The sequence below is a fragment of the Onychomys torridus genome, chromosome 18 (genome assembly GCF_903995425.1).
Source record: "Onychomys torridus chromosome 18, mOncTor1.1, whole genome shotgun sequence".
In the NCBI taxonomy this organism is placed as follows: Eukaryota; Metazoa; Chordata; class Mammalia; order Rodentia; family Cricetidae; genus Onychomys; species Onychomys torridus.
This window is the reverse complement of record NC_050460.1, coordinates 51,760,257-51,777,243: the sequence shown is the minus strand read 5'-3', so window position 1 is coordinate 51,777,243 and position 16,987 is coordinate 51,760,257. Positions and strand designations below refer to the sequence as shown.

General features: G+C 42.7%; 1 protein-coding gene across 10 annotated transcripts in view; it reads right to left on the bottom strand.

Annotated features, from left to right (window-relative positions):
- The window catches only part of Ank3 (ankyrin 3), a 310,708-nt gene that overhangs the window by 36,374 nt on the left and 257,347 nt on the right, over window positions 1-16,987 (bottom strand). For 8 of the 10 annotated variants that reach the window (XM_036167580.1, XM_036167581.1, XM_036167582.1 and 5 more), the window contains 7 exons: window positions 10,984-11,195; window positions 9,166-9,373; window positions 7,664-7,760; window positions 6,976-7,204; window positions 6,214-6,339; window positions 5,325-5,447; window positions 3,583-3,664 (listed from right to left, as the gene is read on the bottom strand). In XM_036167580.1, the coding sequence (XP_036023473.1) occupies window positions 3,583-3,664; window positions 5,325-5,447; window positions 6,214-6,339; window positions 6,976-7,204; window positions 7,664-7,760; window positions 9,166-9,373; window positions 10,984-11,195 (1,077 nt within the window). Of the gene's footprint in view, window positions 1-3,582; window positions 3,665-4,858; window positions 4,886-5,324; window positions 5,448-6,213; window positions 6,340-6,975; window positions 7,205-7,663; window positions 7,761-9,165; window positions 9,374-10,983; window positions 11,196-16,987 lie in introns of all 10 variants that reach the window. The other 2 variants (XM_036167577.1, XM_036167578.1) reach the window with 1 other exon arrangement.

Sequence of the window (16,987 nt, the reverse complement as noted above, 5' to 3'; positions counted from 1 at the left end):
CAATGAGGTGATAGTTTCAAAGCAGTATTATGCATGGTATATACAATGTTTAAAAATACTTTCTCAAGAACATTTGCAAAGAAGAGGACACTTTTTCCATGAGATGTGAAGTCTTGGTACCTTTTGAGATTTTAGGAAGCTTTGAGACACATTATTAAATATATCTGTAAGAGAAGAACTCCATCTCTAGAGCTTGCTTCATTATAAGGAGAACATAATTTGTATCTTTCCCCCAAAATCTGGTCTCCTTTTAACTCTCAAAAGGTATCGTGGGGGAAATCCAAAAGCACAAATATATTTTGAAGACCCCATATATCAAGTACCTACAGCGGCATATGGTACAAACATATATGTTTATCAAATGCAAAGGTACCAATTCTGGTACCTTTCTAGAATATTCCTCATACTCTCAGTTACTCCAAACACTGCAATGGCCCATGAGGAAAGATGGGTCCAATAATACCAACATTCTTCTCAAAACAAGCAAGAAACCCCCACGTGAGGTGGGTATACATTGAGGACAACAAATTCAAGCTTAGCATCTCTACTTCCATAATTCTTAAAGCCAACTGGTCACAAGTTTGGAATACCTGCCAAAGGCTCACTAATGCCCCACGCCAGAGATGCGTACTGTCTTGGTCCAAAAGGCAACCGATTACAGTAACAATGAAATGTGCAGAGGACATGAGAACCTCCTTCGTCACTGTGATCTCTCTCACACTGTGCCCAGGCCCCTGTTCCAATCCTCTCAGTGGGTAGGCAGCTGCTCTCACAAGGGTGAAGATTTCCATACCCAGTGTGCATTTAAAGGCAGATATTTAGAGTGCGCCTTTTTTTTAGTGCTATGCATTAGTGCTGTGGGATGTTCTGTCAAATGTATTACTCTGATTGGTTAAAATAAATAAAGTGCTGATTGGCCAGTAGCCAGGCAGCAAGGATAGGGTAGGTGGGACGAGGAGGAGGAGAATTCTGGGAAGTGAAGGCTGGGGCAGAGACGCTGCCAGCCGCCGCCATGACAAAAAAGATGTAAGTTCTGGTAAGCCACAAGCCATGTGGCAAAATATAGATGAATAGAAATGGGTTAAGATAGAAGAAGTAGATAACAAAAAGCCTGCCATGGCCATACAGTTTATAAGTAATATAATCGTCTCAGTGATTATTTTATATATGGGTTACGGGACCGCGGCAGCTTGGTGGCACCTGGAGAGAAGGTCTCCAACTACACGTTAGCCTTACCAAAGTAGAAGAGTTGCTAAGGAAATGTCCCTCAGGCATGACTCCATCTGGCCATTAGTACCAACATCCTAGTGCTTAACCAGTAGGAAAGGCCATACTGTAGACACAGGACTTTGAGATTCCTTTGATTCAATGATTTGGGCTCAGTGTGTGTTTGGAGAATTAGTCTTTTATTTTATTTATTTATTTTTTTAAACTACCAGAAACTGGGAAGGGCCTCTGGTGTTTGGGTTGATAAAGAAAATAAGCATTTTTTTAAAAAAGATTTGTGTGTGTGTGTGTGTGTGTGTGTGTGTGTGTGTGTGTGCGCGTGCGTGCACATGAATGCAGGTGCTGTGGAGGCCAGAAAAGGATGTTGGATTCCCCTAGAGCTGGAGTTATAGGCTATTGTGAACTGTCTGACGTTGAGTACTGGGAACAGAACTGGGGTCCTTTGTAAGCAGTAAGCACTCTTGATTACTCAGTCATCTCTCTAACCCTTCACAAAAATGTCTTTTGAGGTACACCTATGATTTCCAACTTTGAAAGGAGTCACTGCATTACCACTTGGCTATATATCTTACATTTTAGTGACACCCACTTCATGACACCCTTTGTGAGCATGGCCAATTCTTGACATTGGGCAGTTAACAGACACCCTGGGCAGGAGGGAAAGGGGAAGAGTAGTAGGGGAAGTATAATTTATTTGGAGTCTAACACCTGCAGGGGCTTGGGACACTTCCTTGGTGTTCTTAGCCCCTTCTCATTCTTCTGTTGGACATGCCTATGTGCCTTGTCACAAAACAGACAAGAAGAAAAAACCAAAACCAAAGGACCCTTTCCTTCTGCCAAAAGTCAATGACAAGCTGAATAGATCCAAACCCGGCCCAAGAGCCACACTTGTGTGTGAAAGGAAAAACTTATTCAGCATACAGAGCCTCAGATTTCAGGTGTCCCCAACAAGTAACACCTTGGAGGCAGAGTAAGGGAAATCCGCCTGTTGTCATAGTATCTCTGACCTAAACCTAAGATTGCTGCTGTCGGGATCCCAACAACTATCTAGTGAGAGTCTCCAAAGAAAATGAACACCTCAGAGTTACCTCCAGTTAACTTGACTGAAAAACCAAATGGCCACAGGCATGTCCCACTTCCCTGTTCTACCACAACAATAATTAGTTTCAGACCTCTGGTTCCAGAAGGCTAGAGCTGTGTCTGGTAGAGGAGAAAAGTCAGGTCTGAGGGAATGTTTAAGAACACAGTAGGTTTGCTATCTACATCCCTCTTGCAGTCCACATTTGGAATCTGAACACAAAACCTTTCCTAATGGAGTTAGTCAGATACACTGTGCTAGATGTAGTGGAGACATTTCCTGCCTGTGTGTCATATGTGTGCTGGCCCACAGACCTCAGAAGAGGTGGGGGGAAAAGACCTAGGGCTCTTACTGTGATATCTCCAAGCCTCTGGGAACCGAAGTGTGAACAGCTAGGAATCAATGACAAAGTATTTTTATCTACATTTTCTTTAAGCTATAGCTCTCCACTAGTGATGGTGACAGGACCCAGGGTTGACCAAATAGGATCAAGAACCGCCTTCTGTACTCACAGTTACCTTTGGGGTTGGGGCTCACTCTAGGGTGATGGTGAGCATGGGATAGGAACACTGCAACCACGAGGGAAGAGAAGGTAGTGAGAGAGAAAGGCGGAATCTAACCAGAGAAACTTAACCACCACCTTACAAGCCAGTTCTGAGCAAACTCATCTGCCAGGACCAAAGAGCTTTGCCAGTCTAGTTCAAGAACAGCCTTAGAAGTGAGGAGATCTTGACGGAAGGCAGAGAGAGAAAAGAGATGGGATGAGAAGTCCACAGACTAGTGTTACCCCAGAGAGAGTATATGTGTCTTACAAAAGGAAAAGACCTGGAAACACATGCCACAGTGTAGCTCTATTAGGAGAGCTAAGATGATAAAGTAAACTTGTGCCCACCACAAATATCCAAAAGTAAATACACACCTTCCCTTTTACACACAGATTTAAAGGAACACCACCGGTACTTATCTCTGAGCATATTAACAATCATCAGAATAAAACCAAGGCTTTAAAAGGAAAAAAAAAAACAGTTTATAAATAAAATAATTAGTGACTAGCTTCAAGAACAGAAATCTTTTTCAGCTATGACGTGGGGTATCTGTATCTATGTCTTCAACGATGTATGGAACATTAAATTTCATAATAGGGTTATGAAATTTCTCTGTAGGCAATTGTTTCAGGTTATTCATTTTCCAAATGACATTAAAATTTAGTGTGTATAGAAAAAATGTCTCTTCTTCTAAAAACCGACATCAATTAGTGAATGCGTTAGCTGACTCACTCATGGCAGGCTCAGTCAGGTAGCTGTAGCGCTTACGTAAAGCTAGAGATGCAAAGCTCTGACGTCTGTCCGCCTTCTCAGCCTGAAAAAGAAGAGAAGAAACCATTTCCACCTTCCCTGGGACACCTTTCCACTTTGAAACATTTCACTGGATGGGACGGTCATATCTTGTCCACCCTTAGGCACTATCCCTCCCTTGGGAGTCTATGACCCCTGCCCTCAACTCTCAACCATGATGTAGCAGGCAAAAAAATCGTACCCACACCACAGACTACAGGGGACTCGAAAGGTTAAGCGGTGAGTTTTCTACCTGTTCATTATACTGAAAGTATACATCACAAAATACACTCAAGGGGAAATGGGACAGAAAGCATCATCCCAGGATCGCACTGTGGGTACACAGTAGAGATGAGATTATGAACAGGTGGATGGACTCATCAGTGGTTCTGTGACTTGGGCTGACATTGTTATTATTGACAATTATTGTGGGTTCTTAAAAATCCAATTACCACAAAGCTTACAGAAATACACAGAGATAACGTAGGAAAAACTCTTGCAAAACTGCACAATGGCATTCTTAAAAAACGGCCAAGATAGGGCTGGATCCATGGGGCAGAGGTCAAGTGTGGACGCTGCTCTTGCAAAGGACCTGAGTTTAGGTTCCAGCCTCCACATCAGGAAGCTCACAATCCCCCAGGGGGATCTCATGTTCTTTCCTGGCCTCCAGGGGCACTGCATTCAGGTATACACACCCACACAGAAACACATATACACATAAGTTAAAAAAAAAAAAAAAAAGAATCTTTTTAAAAATGTCCAAGATCAATTCTTTAGCTGGAATGGCAAAAGTCTCTCAGTAGTTGGTGAGAAAATACAGTACATAAAACATAGTTGATTGTACAACACAATTCCATATAAGAACCAAGGTCTTGAGTTAGAAGTGATAACACATCAGATAGCCAGAGGGCCTTGGGGAGTAAAACACACCTATGAAACTTAGGATTATGTTGAATCTGTCATGTTTAAAGATGCTTATATGACTCCAGGTCGTTTACCAAGTAGTTCATTGTGTTTGCAGAATGCACTGAAGCACTCCTATGTTCATGGGAAGAGTGAGCCACTTGAAGGGAAAAACAGCTAACTCTACCTCACATAGGCTAAGATGTACAATAGCGTTTAGACTGTTCCCACACTGCAGCCCGCTGCCGGCTTTTTCACACCATATCCCATATCTCTTTGACCTCGGATAGAATAAAAGCAGAAGTGTTCATATTACCTCATCATCTTGCTCTGACTCTGTCTCCTTTTGGTCCCAAGATGCATTGCAGAGACAAGGAATATTATAATGGACAGCCGGGAAAAGAGTGTCAGGATATGAAAAAGGACTGAGTAGGGCGTACACAATGCAAGCTGGTTTAGAAAGCAAAGCAAATCAAAGAAGCCAATAAAAACAGTACCACGGACCATACATCCACGGCAAATTAAACGTGTGACAATCATTTGGAAGCATAAAGATCTACAAACTAGCAGCGGAAGCAATCAACAGAGGACATCACCGTACAGACTTGTAAGCACAGGACACCACAGGGACAGGACTTCATCTACACACAGAGACTAACACAACTCAAGTTTCAGGGGGTTTCAGAGTGTCACAAAGCATTCCTTCATTACATACCAAGGGCCCATTGCCTCAAGGCCAGGTCGGGGTATGTGTGTGGAAATAAACCAGGTTTAAAAGATACCTTTTTATGTGCAGGTAGAGTAATATTTAAGTTGCAAACAGCTGTTTGGGGTAATCCTTTTGTTGTCTTGGGCTCTTTCAGGAAAGACAGACGTCCGCAGGGCTCTTGGCTGGTGTCTCTAACCTAGAAGAATTTGGGTAATGGATGACTACACAAAGAGACAGATTCCTTTCCATGAAAAGGTGAGACATGTTTGTTTTATCAAGCGCCCAGAGAGGGAAGGGATGGTAACCCAGGATGAACCTGGCAAGGTACCAGAGGCTCAGCTCCTGGCTTAAACAATCGGATGGCCACCACCCACTTGTCTCACGCCATAAGCCATTCTGGGCTATGTGCATTATCTGTCTCCCTACTAATGTAAAGTTTCAGGCTTTGAAACATCGAACAGCAAACGGTGTGAGCCTTCCTACTGTGCCTGAACTCCCGTGGAGACACAAATCAGAGTTAGCTAAAAACGGTCCATTCTGCTCTAGATTGTTTCATTTCCTAAACACTTCCTTGAATTATTTAATGTTACATTTTGGCATATTTTGAGACAGGGTCTCACTATGTGGGCTTGGCCTGGAGCTCACTACTGTAGAGCAGGCTGGCAAACTCACAGAGATCTATCTGCCTCTGCTTCCTCGAGTGTTGGGATAAAAGGTGTATACCACTATAAAGGGGTTCCATTTCCTTGCATTTAAATAATACATATATGAATGTTCGTTTACCAATAATAAAGTTTTATTAGTTTGAAAATTCACCCTGGTAGAATTAGAACAAAATCTTACCTTGTTCTTAAGTCCTACTGGGTGGGATAATTCAAACTAAATAAGCCATTAAAAAATTTTTTTTTAATTCTCTCAGAACTTTAAAAATAATTGCAGAGTCGATGTTAAAGATGATTTACCTTGATGGAAAATGGCAGTCTGTTTTCTTTGAAAGAATAGAAGTTAAAAACGAGCTGCTGAACTCCTTTGGTAAGAGGGGCCAGATTTCCATAGCAATCAACGAATATGGGCTTTCCTTCCAGGACCTTCCAGAATAAAAAAAAAAAAAACACATACAATTTAATGTTAACTTGACCTAAAAGAATATTGAGAGTTTTAAGTCAAATAACATTAAAAGACCAACATAATTAAATCACTATGAGACAATTACTTCTATGGAGTTGTTTGCTTTAAAAATACTTCTGGGTGCTTACAATCCAATAGCCATCATTAGTAGCTATTATTACAGACAGGTATACACAACAGAATTATGTTTCTCTTCCAACAATTTTAAACATGTCAGAGAAAATGCCTGACATCATTTCCTTAGGTAGACTGAAATCTTTCCATTTCTTGGCTGGCTGATACTCACATGATGTCTGGGTTTGAAATACGACAATCATGATGATGTGTGTGGAAAGTGACTACTACACATACATACACACATAAATTCAGATGGCCACAGGACAATGGAGAGTAATTTAGATTCATTAGCATTCTATCATAGCCAGCAGAGGTGAACTCAAAGCCCTTCAATAATTTGATGTTGAACCCATTTCAAAGTTTTAAAATAAAATATGAATGCTTTTGGTATTTCTGTATAGTATGTGCCACTATGATTTCCAAATAAATCCCTGTCTGGGGAATGCAGTGACAGATACTCATTCTTGCGACTCCAGTACCTCGATGTCTTTGCTCCTGGCCACCTCCTCGAAATTCTCCTGCTGCTCCAGGGTTTTGTCTACCCTGTCGTCCGTCATGCAGAAACATCGCAGGGAAGACTCCATCGGGTCATTTGTTTTGGCAAAAACAACAAACTTGGCCATGTAGGGGACACAGATCAACTCTCTGTACAGTTGTGAGGCTAGCCCTACGGTTTCTAAAACCTGATGGCAGTCTGCAAGCCAAAATCTGAGAAAAAAAAAACACATAATAAAAACAAAAAAAACCCAATAATAGCAAAAGATGCAAAAATAAACCCAAAAGAACTCACAATGAAGAAAACCTGGGACTAGGGGTATGACCCCCCATGATAGAGCAAATATTTTTAGCATGTTTATCCCCAACATCAAAACAAAACAAAACAAAAAAAAATCGAATTATGAAATACAATGAAAAAAATCAGAGTCTAATAGATCCCAAATCATGCATTATAAACTTGTTCATTTAAACAGCAAAGGTATTTACTCAAGCAGAAAGCAGTTTATTCCCCAATAATATTTTTTTTTTCTTGGAAATAACATTAAGGACCTTCTATCCTCTCCCATAAATTTAAAAGTAGTCATACTGTATTGATGGTAACATTTTTTTACTTCCCCAAAAGGTGAGACAATGAATTCCATGACGATCCTCAAACTTTCACTTTCATACCTGGCTGAGACATTGGTTGTGAAAGACACACAATCCTTTATGAAGGTCAGAGGGGTGGTTCCTGTGATGTCTTCCCATTGAGCCGGCGAGGTGCCCCCTGGGGACAGCACAGACAGAGTGACTTTATCATAAAGTGGCTCCCTGCAGACTAACTGCCCATCACCTGGGTGTTCTTCCAGCAGCCACTGAGAGGCTGGCTACAGCACATCCGGTTCTGCGGTGCAGTAAAGGCGACTGCCTCTGCTCGCCTTCATACTCTTACCTGCTAACGGGGAGTTCACTGGAATTCACAAGTACATATGTTTTTTCCTCTTTGTCTGGATCAAGAGGGATAGTTTCAACTTGGGGTAATTTGTTAAGTATATCATCTTTGCAGGTTGTGTGTGTGTGTGTGTGTGTCCATGCATATGTATATGGATGTGGGTGCATTAATGTCCACATGTGATCACAGGCCAGAGATTTACACTGGGTGTCTTCCTTCATTGTCCACCTTATTCTTTGAAACAGGGTCTCTCACTGAATCTGGAAATCATTAGGCTGGTCTACCAGTGAGCTCAGAGATCTGCCTGCCTTTCTTTCCAACCCCCTGTGCTGGCATTATAGACAAGTGGATCCTGTTTGTGAATTATGCTTAAACAGCAGGTACTTCACCAACTGAGCTGTCTCCCTAGCCTCTCAAATAGGTTTTGGTTTTGGTATTTTAAAGTGGGGTGGGGAAATTATCAGGAAAGTTTAGGAAGCTGCTCATTTTGTCCTTGGCTGAAATACCACTTTTTCCTGGCTAAAAGGAAGAATTGGACATCAAACAATAAGATAAAACCTTGATTTGGTTCATCTTTGACTTGAGCTCAGTGACCAATCAGGGAAAAATCTAAGGGTCAACTGAAGTCTGGACTCTAAAGTTCTTTTTGCATGTGTGTGTGTGTGTGTGTGTGTGTGTGTGTGTGTAGGTCAGAATTTATTGGACTCTGTTTTTCTACCACAAGAGTTCTGGGTATTGAACTCGGGTTGTCAGGCTTGCTCCCAAACGCCTTCACTTGCTGAGCTGTCTTTTGGGTATGAGGTCTGGATGCTAGGCACTTAAAACGAAATGTGTTCTAAGGCCTGGGTGATGCTGATGAGCACAGCTGGGTAGCACCAATGGCATCATCTTCAACACTTCCCATTCAGGCCCTGGAAGATCTCCCCACCCAGAGCTCATTCATTTCCCTTGTTTAAAAGATGCTACCTGGTTGATTGCCTCTGCCATGGTTCCCTAAGCACTTCAGTTGAGTCAGTAACAGCTCAACTACGCTAAAAGGACTTGATTCCTGATATGCTAATCTCAGGAAACAACACTGAATTGTAAATGCACCAGGGGCCTTGCTCCTGGTGGAAATTTCCCCATTGAGAGGATTGAAGAGAAAGAACACATGACTCATTCCTTGTTTTCTACGCTTTGTACCTCCACACACAGTCGAGGCACACAGATAGGAGCCACTCAGTACAGGCAGGATCCACACCTGTAATGCTACAGAGGAGCCGAAGGTTGGGCGTGGTGTCCCCCTTGTACCCATTGGTCACGCCTTCTCCTGAGGGTGGGGGCACCGGAATGGTCATGGTGATTGGCTTATGGAATTTCCTCCTTCTCGGTTCCACGGTCACAATGGGGCTAAATGTTGCTTTGTTTCCAAGGATCTTTTTCACAATCTCCTCTGGAACAGGCTGAGCCTACAGACAGAGGGGGAAACACAAAAAAACAAAACCTGAAATAAAAGTAGACTTAAATTTTTTAAAGTTTTTCTTTTTTTTAAAGATTTATTTATTTATTATGTATAGTGTTCTGTCTGCATCTATGCCTGCAGGCCAGAAGAGGGCGCCAGATCTCATTACAGATGGTTGTGAGCCACCATGTGGTTGCTGGGAATTGAACTCAGGTCCTCTGGAAGAGCAGCCAGTGCTCTTAACTGCTGAGCCATCTCTCCACTCCCCTCCCTTTTAATCTGAAGATGTAGTTTTTAATAGGGAATGGTAGGAGGACACTGATAACAAAATCCGTGTCTGTCTTTACCTTTTTCCTCATTGCTGTGGGAAGGCAGAGAAATAAAAAGACCCTAACCCGTGCAGAGCAGTTTTCTCAGGGGAGCAGACCATACTGGCTTGCTGGGAAGGGAGGGAGCCAAATCTCAGAGCAAAGAGGAGGTAAGCAAGGACAACCTCGGTATATGTTAACCCTGTGCAGGACGTGCCCTAAATTACCACAAAATTACCCAGTACAAGAAATAAGCTTGTGAGGCTCTCCGAGGCAAGGAACAACCTGTAATTCAGAAGGGATGAGTTACAGTCAGCCAGGCCTGACTTAATGCTTTTGGTGTCTCTGCTGTCTGGAGAAGTGCTTCAGTATGAGGGAGCAGATGAAGGGAACCCCACTGACACATAGGGTCTGCCTACTACCCCCTCTCCAACAATGCCTCAGAATGAGAGTCTAGCCTCACAAAGAAAAGCTGATGGTCAGTTCGACTTTTAATCACTGTATCAACAACAAAAATGATCGTTATATCATTTTCTGTTTTTCTTCTACAATAAAGAAAAACAGTTAAAGACTAAACTAATTGGGGTGAATAAATATAAGAAAGATCATTTTTGCCAACATTTCCAGCCAGCTTTCTAAATCCAACCAAGTTCCAACTTGTTTGGACGAAGCCCAGCATTTATGAAGTCCTATAAGCCCAAATGTGAGTGCTTGCAAATTTCTGTGCAACAGCAACATATTACAGACCAAGCTCTGGTATGCTGCTCTATACACAGAGGCCAAGGACCCACAATGAGAAGGATATTTTCTAAAGGAAACCAATGGGGATGACGCATATCACTTGTATACAGAGGCCAGAGGTCATTGGGTGTCTTTCTCAAATGCTCTCCGCCTTATTTTTTGAGACAAGGTCTTTCCATGGAATCTTGTCAAGACTGGCTAGGGACCTCCTACCTCTACTCGTCCCCCATCCCTGGTGCATGCTGCCACATCTGGCTCTTTTTAAATGGGACTAGGGATCGAACTCACGGTTCTCATTCTTGCTCAGAACGCATTTACCCACTGAGCCACCTCCCCAGCTCCAACGGAGTCTTTTAAACAGAAAACTGCTAAAAATACATAACCATGTTTGACCAGTCAGTAAGCTAACTTTACACTTAAACACTCTCCATTTGAGATTAATTCCCCAAACACTCTATCAATATCACAAAGGATGTATGACTGGAATGCTTCTGGAGCAAGACGCGCTCATGAGTTCTTTTTTTACGTGTACAGAGGACTTGGAAAGTCCATGCTTTGTGATCAGTACCTGGAGACCCACTCGGATCCTTTTGGTTAAGGCACCCTCCGGGAAAGATGCCTGGACAAGGGGCACTGTAGTGCTGCTCAGAATCCCGCCTTCAGGACCAATCTGGTTGCTTTCCTGCTTAATCCGGGAGACTACCGCAAAATACTGGGGGAAATCCTTTGTGATGATCCTGCAGATGCGCTTCGTCCCCAGCTCTTCTGGGCTGTCAAGTTCTGGAAGACAGCAAGGATGAGAAGCCATAAACAGGTGCCTTGGCACAAAGCACCTTGACACCCACTGGTGTTTAAAACAATTTTAAAAATTATTATTTTTTTGATAAAAGGTCTCATGTAGCCCAGGCTGGCCTCAAACTCACTAAATAGCCAAGGATGAACTTGAATTTTTGGTCCTTCTGGTCCTCCAAACTCTACCTCCCAGATACTAAGATTACAGGCATGTGCCATCCATTACATCTTGTTTTCTGGGGTGCTGAGGATTGAACCCAGGACTCTATGCATTCTACACCAGCACTCTGATAGCTGAGTTATAACCCCTAACCCAGGAAGGTAATTTCTTAAATTTTAATTGATCCCCTAAAACATACAAATTGAACATGCAAGTTTCCACAAGATATTTCAGCTCATATATACCATGTAATGCATGAATCAGTTTCCACACATTGATCATCTCAAATGTTTCCTTTGTAGCTTTTTGAAATGTACAGTACATCCCTGTCATTGAGCTCACCCACCTTACTGTATAGTACCACAGCAGAACACTTTGCTCTTATCCACAGTAACTTTGTACCAATGTTCAACCTCTCCCCAACCTCTCCTACCCACCATTCTAACTTCAATTAGTATAAGACCAACTGTGTTACTCCATGCCTGGAAGATCATGTAGCACTTGTCTTTTGTGCCTGCTTCAACTCCCAATCTTATACAGTTGGTCATCTTTCTATTTAGTAGCTATAAAACACACATACACACACACACACACACACACACACACACACACACACACACACCACACACACACACACACACACGTAGAGAAAACTACAGGGATCATAAAATATCAAGCTTTGCAAAGATACTGTAAAGCTACTAAAAATTCTGCTTGGGAGGAACAAACATCTTTAAACACTGGGATCTTAGTGGGCAGTGGTGAAACACCTCTAGTTGGGGTTTAGGGCAAACCTTCCTGTCCAAGACTGGAAATCCAGAACTTTAGTAAAAGGCTGGGGGTGGGGGCTGGAGAGATGACTCCATGGTTAAAAGTGTTTCTTGCTCTTCCAGAGGATGTCAGTCCTGTTCCTAGGACCCATGTTGGGTAGCTCACAACTACCTGCAACTCCAGGTCTAGAAGATCCAACACCCTCTTCTGGCCTGTGTGGGTACCCACATGCACAACACGCACACATGCACACACACAACAAACTTAAATTTTAAATAAAAAGTCTTGTTGGCCGGGCGGTGGTGGCATACGCCTGTAATCCCAGCACTTGGGAGGCAGAGGCAGGTGGATCTCTGTGAGTTCGAGGCCAGCCTGGTCTACAGAGTAAGTTCCAGGACAGCTAAAGCTATGACACAGAAAAACCATGTCTGGGTTGGTGGTGGGGGCATCTTGTTGGTCTGGGGGTAATTTTTAAATTACACTCATTTATTTATATGTGTATATGTATATGTGTGTGTGAATACATGTTGAGGTCAGAGAACAACTATGGGTCCTGGGGATCAAACTCAGGTCATCAGGCTTGGTGGCACGTGTCTTTAACCACCGAATCATCTTGTTGACCCCAAAGACTATTTTATGGACAAAAGTGTGATGCTTTCCATGACAAAAATAATAAACTTGAGAGAGGTACGTTAGGAAGGTTAACAGTCTCAGCTGACTTGAGCATCTGTTCATGTGTGATACCATGCAGGCTGTGATTTGGCAAGAGACACACGAGAAGGTAACAGAAAAATGTTAGGAGCAGTCAACTCCCCAAAGCTGGAAAACGGTCAATAGATTTACAATGTTCAAATCCAACATTTTACAGGGAAATAATAAAAAACAATAATAATCTCCAACTCCCCGTCCACCTCTTCAGTCAGCTAAAAGTAAGTTTCCCATTTTTGAAGAATCAGAAGATGATGGGAAAAGGTGTGTGCTCTTAGTAATCACAGCTAGGTGTTAATGGGAATGATCTTCTGAGAATGTCATTGATGTCATTGATGGCTCAGCAGGTAAAGGCGCTTGCTGACGGACCTGAGTCTGACCCCAGGAACCCACAGAGGAAGGAGAGAACCAACTCCTGAAAGTTGTCCTTTGAACACCACATGTGTGCCACAGCACCCACAATCCTCCCCAATAACAAATAAAATTAAAGTCGAAGAGAAGTGGGAACCACCCATTCAAAATGCAATTCCTTGGACCTAGAAATCCTATTTTCTTACAGTTTTTTTTGTAAGCCCATGAAAAGCTTTGTTGACTGACAGATGAGCACTGGACAACCATGTGCCCATCAATAAGACATGCCACACACCCACATTCCACAAAACTCTGTGGATGCACAGAAAGCTTGGGATTCATTCATCTACCAAATGCATCCATTGGTCATTGGGTATACACAGGAACTAATGTTACCACATACACGGAACTTACAGTCTGATAGAGGGGGTGGGGAGTCGGGGTGTGCAGCAGAAACCACACTGAGAAGAAAGTAAAACCAAGAGAGGAATTGGAGGTGACCAGAGAACTGGGGCAGGGAGGAGGGTCTCATTTAGATGTAGTGTCTGGAAAAAGAGATATTAGAAGGAGGGAACCCAAGAAGTGACCCACAGAGCAGAGAAGATGTGAGCCACGTGCTAAGCAGAAACTCCTTTAGGAACACCATGTCCGGAACGTGTTTGTGTGTCTTTATGAGCAAGTTGTAGAAGGAACTTTGCAGTCAAGCAATGGTCACTTCACAGGAACAAGGGGTGCTCCTGGGGGTGGGAAGGGAGTGGGAGGACATCATCTCAGGATAAAGGAACAACTCTCAAACTTCAGGGGGGTGGACCACTGCTATTTTCAGGGTTTACTGTTCATCTCAGCCTCACATTCTCCACACATCTCACGGCCCGACCATGAGCACAATTTTTGCCTCGGGCTGGAATCAGGATTCATCCCAAATAAAAAAGATATTGAAATGGCGAAGTGGGTCATTGCACAGGCAGAGCAGCGGCACATTGTACAGATCAACCCCTGAACGTGGAGATGGGGAACTCCAATGAGTTGTCCATGAGGGGAAATTAAAACTGGGCTCATCCGGAACAGAAAGTGGAGCTGGAAGTTTGCTCTGGTCTGTTTCTGCAGCATTGACTCTCCAAACCTAAACACTGGAGGAAAAAGGTAGGGTAATGGTGCCCAGAACAGCAACAAAGTAAGGATTCAGGGAAATACTGCAAGGGAGTTTGCAACTGAGAGCCAAGTTCCCCCACAGGGGCCAGTTAGCTTATGCAGGAGAGTAAATTCCCAGAGTTCACGGCTCAGCTGTTCATGCATACTGTCATGAAATGGTATTCAAAGAGGTGAGTTTTTCCTAATTCTGCTAGGAAGGACCTGTGTCCTGAGAGTATGAGACTGCTTAAGGGCATTCTGGACCCACTCGGTGGTAGGCATATTTTGGGAGAGTGGCAGTAATGTACACATTTACTGTGTATATGTGTGTGTGTGGTGGGGTGGGGTATGTGTGTGGGTGTGTGTGCTAGGTACATGGTGAACATTTAATGTAGAAACTGCTGTATTGGGGCTGGAGAGATGGCTCAGAGGTTAAGAGCACTGGCTGCTCTTCCAGAGGTCCTGAGTTCAATTCCCAGCAATCACATGGTGGCTCACAACCACCTGTAATGAGATCTGGTGCCCTCTTCTGGCCTGCAGTCATACATGCTGTATACATACATAAATAAGTGAATGAATGAATGAATGAATGAATAAATAAATATTTTAAAAAAAAGAAACTGCTGTATCACATTCTGGGAGCGAATACACTAAAAAAATTGCTACTTTATGCAATGGAGGCCACCTTGTTACACTTCAATTGTATCATCTTTGCTGGGCATTAAAGCCATCCAAATTCAATGTGTGCATCTTCATTTCAGATATAACAAGCAAATGCTTAATGGAAAGTGTATCTTTGTTTCTTTCTTTTTTAATTCTGGTTTTATTTGTGTTCTCTCTCTCTCTCTCTCTCTCTCTCTCTCTCTCTCTCTCTCTCCTCTCTCTCTCTCTTTTAGACAGGATCTCTCTACATAGATCTGGCTGTCCTGGAACTCAATATATAGACCAAGCCAGCTTTGAACTCAGAGACCTGCCTGCTTCTACCTCCCAAGTGCTGGGGGGACTAAAGGAGTGCACCACCACATCTAGCTGTTGGTTGTCTTGAGACAAGAGTATCAGATAGCTCAGGCTGGTCTTGGACTTGCTATATAGCCAAGAATGGTGTGGAACTCCTGATCTTCCTTCCACATGCTGAGAATATAAGCATGGGCCACCACAGAGAACAAGAGGCTGGTTTCTAATTCGAGTGCAAAAAGAAGGTTCCAGAAGCAGTTCACCAGTGCCCTGGAGCTTCTGAAATCTTTCAGGATTAGCTAGGGTCTCGGGAGTCCTGCATTATACTTCCTCTACTTTAAAGCTTTTATCAAATCTTCTGACCCCCCATTAACATTTGCATGACAATTGACCATCAACATACACATTAACAGATAACCCTCAATCACCTGTGATTCCATCTGCATGGTATTCAATGCCCTCTCCTGGGACCTGTCCCTCCCCCCCCAATAAAACTTATAAAAACAAAATACTTAACGAATATTTATGGGCTACTACATGTGTAACAGTAAATATATAACCATGATAAGTCATAAAACTACATTTTGCTACAGATTGTTCTTTAAAAAGGAGCTGAAATAATGTTTGATGAATGTTTGAAAACAGGTAACTGCTCAGTGAATTGTTTGAAAAAAATGGGGAAAACAAAGAAGGCATTAAGGGCTGGAGAGATGGCTCAGCGGTTAAGAGCACTGGCTGTTCTTCCAGAGGTTCTGAGTTCAATTCCCAGCAACCACATGGTGGCTCACAACCACCTGTAATGAGATCTGGCGCCCTCTTCTGGCCTACAGGCAGAACACTGTATACATAATAAATAAATAAATAAATCTTTAAAAAAAGGTATTAAGTTAGGACGAGGTGGAAGGGTAGGGGGCAGATCTAGGAAGAATTTGAGGGAGGAACTATATGAAATTCTCAAAGACCTAATTAAAATATTACATTAAAAAGAAAGAGAAAATAGGACAGTGAAGACCTAGCTGTGGGGGAGGCTGCGAATGGAATAAAACAAACCCTCAACGCCTGGCTTCAACTCGTGGCCACAACCACTAGTCGGGGTAGCTTCTCTCAATGCCTTGAAGTCTGAGGTTAGTGTGCACTAAAAGTTAGGTTTTCTTTTCCTAAAAGATGAATTAACTGTGAAATCACGTTAAAACAAGCATTGTTTAGCGCTGATAGGCTGGCATATTGTAGTTGCTTAACCAAGAATTCAATCAACAATGAGTGAAGTGGGAACCGTTTCCACTCTGGAGAATCGGCAAGCCTTTAGGCCACACTTGGATATACAGGCAGCAGGAAGCTGCTGTTGTGTGCTCTTTTTAAAGTACTTTTTATAAAGAGTTCCATGCGAGGGCCAGTGAGATGGTTTATTACTGAGTACCAGTGATTGCTGTACAAGTCCGATGACATGTTAGGTCCTCGGAACCCACTCCTGAAAGTTGTCCTCTGGTCTCCACAGTTGTGCAAATATTTAAAAAGACTTTAAAAAAATTTCTGTATGAAAAGTGGCTTTAGTCTTCTTGGTTCTTAAATCCCCAGTGAGGTCTGTTCCTGCCATATGTTTTAAATTCAAGTTACTGTTTAAGGGATGGTCTAAGGGAATTAAAAACTCATGGGAATATACAACCCCTTTCAAAGTTTTGTATTGCAGATATAAAAAAAATCCATT